We start from the raw sequence: 8,741 nt of genomic DNA on the forward strand, positions 1-8,741 counted from the left end.
TTAGTCCTTTTTCATACCTCACTATAGCCAATAACAACAATAAAAACAACCACCGATACACCGACAAACTGTTGTTTATCTCCCCGACGCATTTATAATAAAAAAAGGCAGAATTTATATAGTCCAACATTACGGGAGGATTATGATCTAGCAATTCCCTTTTCCACTGCCGGTGCGGTTTCGGCGGCAGCAGCGGCGCTCCGTGGAACTCTTCAATGATAAATTCCCGTACATTTATTGTGCTTGGAGACTTGTTAATAACTTGTGCCGACTCTGCAGCCCCGTGCGCTGCGCCGACTGAAGAAAAAAAAAAAAAAAAAAAGAGAAAACGACGGGCGGATGGCCTCGGATTACCAGAGACGTTTCCATTTATTTTCCCTCCGCTCATTATCCCCCACATACCAGGGGCAACATAATTGCGGTGGTAGCTCTCTCAGCGCGGCGGCTACTCTCCGCTGGCAGCGGGCGTCGGGGCCGCTCGCTCTCTCTCTCTTCGTTAAAAGGAGATCGCTTTCCCCGCTCTGTCGTTTGCGCATCTCGTGGTTTACGCAAATTCCCAAACTGTGGCATTGTGTCGGTGAGGAGAAAACAAAAGGGGCCGTCGCTGCTTTTATATGGAAATATCTCTCGCCCTCAGAGGTGGAAAATAACTAATTACTGCTGCTCTCGCTCCCGTGCTGGAGTACTTTTTTGCCTTTAAAAGTAGTTTATCGACTAAAGAACGGGCACTAAAATTCAGTTCTTACGCTTTCACTGGAGTAAAGTGTTGAACTCTGCTATTTCAATTTCAAGAAGAGTACATTGTAAAAGTATCGAATTCCAGAGCCTATCAAAGCACTTCTTTGCATTTTAGTTTTCTATTCACAGTGCTACCACCACAGTTGTGTGCACAAAATAAAAATAGTTGGTGAATCCCTTGTGTTTTTCTGTTATTTACCGATATGTATATTTACCGAATATAATTTATCCTCTGACCCATGTCATGTGTTCCCTCAAATACACAGGGTGAAAAAACCCAGAAAGTAATGGCTTGAGTAATCGCTTTCCTACTCTTACTTTAGTCATTTGACTGATCCCTGTGGTAGCAGTACTCTCGCTCATCATGTCGATATCAACATTGAGAACCGCGGGAAAAACCATCTTTTAATATCCAGAGAAAACCGCGTAAGATCACCGAAATGACCGAAGACTAAGATGAGGCCGCTCGATTCTAATAAACAAGAAGCACCTTGAAGTGCTTATCTCGCCGAAGCTGCCCCGAAACAAGATGAAACCGCGAGATCTCCATCGATGAGACGGACGCCTTTAGGTGCCAAACAAACAACAAACAACAAACAACAAAGGAGTGTGACAGAGTTTTTTTGGGGATCCCTACCGTCGTTGCAGGAGGGGTCGTCGGTGGAGAAGACACACGGGGGGTTGTCCAGGGGCGGACCCCCGCTGGGCCAGTGGATCTTCTCCGTCTGGGACCAAACGATCTCTTTGTTGGTTCCATTGTAGTACGCCACCAGCTGCAAGCGGAGAGGAGGAGGTACAAACAACAAAATAAAAAACGTATACTAATAGTGAAGGATGTGTTCACATGGTGATGGGTGTTCAACGTGCACCTGATGACCGATAAAGACCTAGTCTCTACGTCAACCTCGTAGTTATTATTACGCAAATGCAAACCATAGTTTCACATGGTTTTAAGTCACCAACATCTCATGGAGCATGCTCCCAAATGTTTTCATATGCATATTTGTCGTAAAACAGGGTTCATTCTGGCATCACAGAATTTGATTCAAGGACTTTCAAGTACTTTTCGAAGCACTATTTTTTATTTTTATTTTTAAGGACTTCAGGCAAAACATATTATCAATTTTCAAAGTGATATCTATTAATTGAAATATAATATAATCTTAGACTCATTGTCTATTTTTTGTATTAGTATATCTATTCAAAATCTAAGTCATAAAATCAATTCTGGAAATGTTTTACGTTGAGATTTGAAAAACCAGGGGTAATATCACAGGTTTTCAAGGGGCGTGTTTTTTTCAAGCATTTCAGTACAAAAGCGGCTATTTTCAAGGCATTCCGGTACTTAAATTTCTGAGGACGAAATTCAAGCACTCCAAAGACCTCCTCAAGCATCTGGTCAGGATGCTGGTAAAACACAGTATGATGGACAACAATTTGCATGTATGACATATAACAGCACATGTCACGTTTGCTGCTCCTGTGGACATCCTCCATTGTCCAGCTTTGAAACATGACTCCTGCGTCTCCAAGTAGCAGCTTGGGTGTTGTTTACTGTACACTTCCTTCCTCGTGGAGGACCACATGGTAGCGTGCATTCCCCTGTTGGTGACCCTGACGGCCAGTGACCCCAGCAGAGACGCTTCCACCATGCAGCTATGCAGAACCAAACCGGTCAAGATGCAAGCAGCTGTACGGTTTCGCCAATTTGGTTTAGAGGCTAATGTTTACGACAGAAATGTAGTCAGTCGTTGTTCTATCTTGTATTCAGCGTAAAAAGCCGTAAAAACCTCAAATCTGATATTCATGATTAATTCACCGACTTGTTTCCAGTTGTTTCAGTTTGCATTCAAGAAAAGAGTAAAAAAGAGGAAATAAGTCCTGTGGTGTCTTTATGGAAAATATATTTTTGATAGTTACGTGGCTCCTCTTAAAAAGCCTTTACTGCGACAAGGCCATTAGTACATTTAAAATATATAAATATATGTAAAAGCACACTGCTGGGACCCCTACATACAATGGTATTCTTGCTGAGAGCCTTGGAACGATGCAAGTACTTTTTATCTGCAATACGACCTCAATTCATTTGAAAATATCTGGTAGAACAGCTTTTTTCAAAATATAGTACTTTAAAATCCATTTATGTAAAAAAATAGGATTTATAAAATATTTAAAAAAGTGTATAGTTGGTATTGGTTACACTTTTATGTAATATAATAATAACAATAATATTTTATGTAATATAATAAGGGGCGGTTTCACAGACACACATTAGGCCTAATCTTAACACCTAACACTTTTAATCTGGACTAACTGATGTGGCCTTTCTCAGTCATGGTCTAAAATAGTCTCAGATTTGCAGTGATATTGGTTTAAATAATCTGTTTCCAGATTCCAGATTAAAAATTTAAATTTCGGATTAATGGGTGTGGCCTCCAGGTGGACCAGGTTGATCTGGACTAAGACCAGCACTAAAACCAGACAGAAGGAGCTGACTGGTCCTTCACCACCTTAGTCTAGGACTTCCTAGTCTACAATTTATTCATCTTAAATTAAGCAACGTTTCCGAAAGGCATTTATAAATAATTTAAATAAGATAAGTTTAGTCCTGATTTAGATAAAATCCTGTCTGTGAAACTGTCCTTAATAGTCCCTGATAGTTTAAATACCAATCTGAGTTTATTTTATTTTATAAAAGGTGGGTGTTTATAAATAAAATATTAGAAGTGGTCATCTGTAAGATTATTTTGTTAAAAAATCCCATATTTGATATGTAGCCTGCACTTCATAAGAAACATCCATTCAATGTCTTTGCGTTATGCAAGCACTCCTCTATATGCTGTTACCAATATTGGTGACGGGCTCTGTCCCTCTCTCCCGGCAAGAATGTAAAGATGGGGCACACGCAAGAACTGAAAGGCAGCCGCTGTGAATTTGGGTCACTAAACACTCAAAATACTTCAAAAACAAATCAATCGATTAGAAGTAGGCAACATTTGGAGAAAAGAAAGTGACGCCTCAGAGCAAAGACGAGGGCAAACCCAGATGTTGAAAAATAAAAACATTGAAGTGTAATCCACTTCACACAGACATCTTATTGACTGACACTTCAACTTCTGACGGTTAAACGGTGAAATGCACAAAACCTCTCCAGCAAACAAAACCAAAAATAGGCATTTCTTTGTAAATCTCAACTCAACTTTTGAACTAAGCAACATAGACTGACTTGGTTGGTTTCAAATCAGGTCAGAGGAAACTCTTGTCAATCAGTTGTATGAATTGATTGAACCCCAATGAGAAATGGGAGCAAAAAGCCATAAGATGACGGACTCTCTCTCTCTGAGGGCCGCTTCTAAATTCTAACTGAAGTCAAATGTATCTAACCTACTTCTGCTGCCCTCAGAGGGAAACACGGCAGCGGTTCACAGCAGTGTTTGCAGAGCGCAGAATACACAAACATTCCCATCTCACTGTGAGAGGAGAATTTGAGGTTTTTATGCCTCCAATCATTAGAAAGAGTCGAGACCCAGGAATATTCCCCCAGAGAGTCAAGAATGACAGTAGAAAATACCCCCAAAGAGTGAAGAAAGACCCCAGAACATCCCCTCAAAGAGTCGAGACCATAGAATATCCTCCCAAAGAGTCAAGAAAGACCCCAGAAAATCCCCCAAAAGAGTGAAGAAAGATGCCAGAACTTCCCCCTAAAGAGTTGAGACCCTAGTATATCCTCCCAAAGAGTCAAAAAAGACCCCAGAAAATCTCCCAAAAGTGTGAAGAAAGACGCCAGAACATCCCCCTAAAGAGTTGAGACCCTAGAATATCCTCCCAGAGAGTCAAGAAAGACCCCAGAACATTTCCCCAATGAGTCAAGACCCCACAATATCTCCCCAAATAGTCAAGAGAGGCCCCAGGACATAAACCCAAAGAGTCAAGACCCCACAATGTCCCCCAGAAGAGTCAAGAGAGACCCCTGAACATCCCCCCAAAGAGTCAAGACCACTCAATATCCCCCCAATGAGTGAGGAAAGAGAACATTCCACCAAATATTCAAGACCCCACAATATCCCCTAAAGAGCCAAGAAAGACCCCAGAACATCCCCCAAAGAGTCGAGAACCTAGAATATCCTCCTAAGGAGTCAAGAAAGACCCCAGAACATCCCCCCCAAAGAGTCAAGACCCCATAATACCCCCCCAAAGAGTCAAGAGAGACCCAAGAACATCCCCCCAAGAGTCAAGACTCCACAATATCCCCTAAAGAGTAAAAAAAAAGAACATCCCCCCAAATAGTCAAGAAAGACCCCAGAATACCCTCCCAAAATAGTCAAGACCCCAAAATATCCCCCCAAAGAGTCAAGAGCGACCCCAGCACATCCCCCCAAAGAGTCAAGACCCCACAATATCCCCCAAAGAGCCAAGACCCGAGAATATGCCCCAAATAGTCAGAGACAAGAACATCCACCCTAAGAGTCAAGAAAGACACAAGTACATCCCCCCAAAGGTTTGAAACCCTAGAATATCCCCTCAAAGAGTCAAGAAAGACCCTAAAATATCCCCCCAAAGTGTCAATATCCCAGAATACTCCCCAAAGCGTCAAGAAAGACCCCAGAATATCCCCCCCAAATAGTTGCGTCTCTTGCATTATTTCGAACTTACCTCGATGCGTTTAATTGCATCGACGGCCATGTAAGGTGGAAGCATTTGGGGGTTTCAACTGTTCTGGAATTACATTTGCACAGAACTTGTAGCAGCTGAGGCATCATGGGTAAATTAGCCCCCTGTCCGGAAGCCAAAGCTCTAAATCACCACGGTTATTATCTTGTACACTGTAGAGTTGAATGATGAAATGCTGACAAAAAAAAGCACCATAAAGCGTTCTCATTTAATCACGACTATGCTTTGGGACCGAAGATTACGTCTTTCATAATGGCCGTTGAATACAGTTTTATGGGAAAAGAAAAACTATCCAAACATGGAAAAAAAAAAAGAAGTAACTGTCAATGTGCTTCCATATTGGGACCGACATTTACCTCGTATTTACCATTAACTCTCTACGTCTTCGACAAAATGCAAATTTCTCGGTCCAACTTTTCTCAAATTTCTCTGTCAAATCATTCACGAATCTCTTCGTAAAAAACGTTCTCAACTGTTAATCCGTTCTTACACTTCTATATCCAACCAAATCGTTTGTTACCATGGATTACAAGTTTCCAAAATTCTCCATCAAAGAATAACAACAGTTCCTTAGGGATCAGGGATCGTTTAGAAAAAAAAAAGATTGAGCCTTTTTTTTACTTACAAATGGAGCTAAAGGTTTTATTAAACATTCCCAAAACAACTAAACTCCTTGGAGTAAAGTGGTTAAAGCAGCAACTGACCAGTGTGAGATGAAAGCGGACGTACCAAAGCTCAAAGTTGGAAAAAACAAGACAGCAGGGTGTGTTTTTTTAGTGGTAATAGTAATGCATAGACGCAGTATCCAGACCACCACGTCAGGCGTGAAACAATGACCGCTGGTAAAAGATCCTTAAATTCATAACACACACACAACCACACACACACACACACACACACACACACACGTCTCAACGTCGCAGCTGTCTGCTGGCTTTCTATCGGACGACAGATACAATTTGATGATCGCGCGTTCCACGTACCCCGTATTCTCCGGTCTCCTGGTTGGTCATCGCCCACAGGTTGACGTCTATATCCCTGGCGTTGTTGCTGTCTGTGGTAACGAGGCCTGTGACTCCTAAGAACACAGGTCACAAAAATTGCATTTTTTTTTCCGATCGGCAGACAAAGGCAGGACAATATCAGCAACAATGTCTGTAAATATCAGCTATTCATGGCCGTTGCAACTCAACACGCAAAGGTATAAAGAAAATGTAATTGTAAATTGTAATTGAATTATCCAGAATAAAATTTTCTTTGTTTTCTTTGATGTGATTATTGTGACCAAAAATACTTTTTATTTTGCAATGGATTTTCTCAAAACCTGTGATGCAATGTGGTTTTTTGCAAAAATTGCGAGTCAAAGAAAAAAAAGGGTTTATTTGTTACTACTACCATGGAAAACGAGTCACAAGAAAATAGGGATCAGAAGTGGATACAATTTAAACCTAAATTCAACATAGAGTATGCACTAAATAACATCAGTACTTTATCTTGATAGGCGGCTGCCGGTGACATAGGGGAATGGCCGACAAGTTTAAAGCAGTCTGTCGATTTGGCCATTTAATGCGGAAAAAAGCTTCTTCGCAAAATTCTAAATTGCAAGCTCTTGCAAATATATGTTAGAGATATGTAACATTTGCATTTACTATTCCAATGACAAAAATGCGATTTTCTGGGGGGACAAACATGACATGGGTCGCTGCTTTTTCCAGGATGAGAAAAAAAAAGACAGTTAGTACAACCTGAACTCCATTTGCACGTCTTCAGAATGTTTTTAAACCACGTTCCGAAAGTGAAATTCCACCCCGGGATTCTGCGTCAACCGTGTGGATTTGCGAATGACGTCGACCCGGAGATCAAAGTAAATGAGTGCGATCAGCGGATCAGCGCGCGGCTGGAGCAGAAACCCGGCAGGACTTTTACTTTCTCGACCGGGATCTTTTCCATCCTCCGCCAAACAGTGACCCGAGGGAAAACGCGGCCGTCCGGTTCAACGCGCCCCCTCACCCCAGAATCTGCGGTTCTGCATTCTGGCGGTGATGTTGATGCCGTCGTTCTGAGCTCCGCCCTCCGCCAGCGTCTCCTCCAAGGCTTTGGCGTAAAGCACGAAGCCGTCGTAGAAGCTCCCGGCGATGTAGTCCATCTGAAAAAGGGGGAGACTCGGCGATGCTAAGGAGATTCAATTTGGCGGGTTACTGCACTTAATTCACCTTGTAAGAGATAACCAATTTCATCCTGAGAAGTGTGTCGTTTACATTATGGGATGGGAATCAGCGGCGCCCCACACTAAATCTCCGTGCAAACCTAGTTAAAATTCCATTAAAAGGAAAAAGCTTTGTGCGATCGCAGTGCAAATATACATAAACACAGCTAAATAATAAATCCCACATAATACACACATCATACCACAAGCCTAATGAGGGACATAAAGGCAGTAATAAAAAAAAACAGAGTCACTTACATCAATGTGAACATAATTCATCACTGACTGCCGGCATTTATATTAAAGACAATTCCAGAGCGCCGAGGGGATCCTTGTTTACTTTTACAGAGAATCGTATTAAAGCTACAAAGGTTTCCAGCGCATAAACCCCGTGGTTGCAACGCTGCCGAGGCGGTGGCGGCGAGATCTCACAGCGCTCACCATGGAGGGCTCCAACTTTACGCCGAAATCCCTTTGGGCTCTGGCGTGGAGGCTCCTCTGGAACTCTTTGTACTCTGGGTTGTCTGGCTGCCGGTAGGTTATGACGAACACCGACTGGAGAGAAGACGTGGAAACACCCAGAGAGAAAACACAGTGAGAAAAACAAAGGAAACAAGATGGATGGAGGGATGGATGGAGGGATGGATGGATAGATAGATATATAGATAGATAGATCGGCGGGCGAGCGGACAGACAGACAGACAGACAGACAGACAGATTGATACAGTAGATGGACAGACGGACTGTCGGACGGACATACAGACAGATAGACAGACAGACAGACAGACAGACAGATAGATAGATAGATAGATAGATAGATGCACAATATAATTAAGAATTGTAAATATACACCTAAACCTGCATTGCAACTTGCATTGGCAAAATAAACTTAAACGAATGAATGAGCGAACGACAGAAATATACCTAAAAAAATAAATAAAAAATAAACGAAAACAAATAAGAAATGAAGAAAACTTTAATCTAACAAAAGGAACAATAAAAAAGGGGGCTGGACGGGGGGAGGCATTTAAGTGCCTTCAGTGTTTCAACAGGAGACTATTGAGTCATCATTCACTATTGATCTGTGACTGCATCCTCCTCATCATTCAAGACGCATGTTTTATTC

The 8,741-nt window shown here is 42.0% G+C and overlaps 1 protein-coding gene across 1 annotated transcript in view; it reads right to left on the minus strand.

The window, feature by feature from the left end:
- The window catches only part of npr2 (natriuretic peptide receptor 2), a 65,348-nt gene that overhangs the window by 39,730 nt on the left and 16,877 nt on the right, over nucleotides 1-8,741 (minus strand). Inside the window, exons 3-6 of the mRNA XM_080017549.1 lie at nucleotides 8,057-8,170; nucleotides 7,420-7,555; nucleotides 6,393-6,487; nucleotides 1,376-1,511 (exon numbers count right to left, since the gene is read on the minus strand). Coding sequence (XP_079873675.1) covers nucleotides 1,376-1,511; nucleotides 6,393-6,487; nucleotides 7,420-7,555; nucleotides 8,057-8,170 — 481 coding nt within the window. The remainder of the gene's footprint in view (nucleotides 1-1,375; nucleotides 1,512-6,392; nucleotides 6,488-7,419; nucleotides 7,556-8,056; nucleotides 8,171-8,741) is intronic.

The sequence above is a fragment of the Zeus faber genome, assembly GCF_960531495.2.
Source record: "Zeus faber genome assembly, chromosome: 17".
Lineage (NCBI taxonomy): Eukaryota > Metazoa > Chordata > Actinopteri > Zeiformes > Zeidae > Zeus > Zeus faber.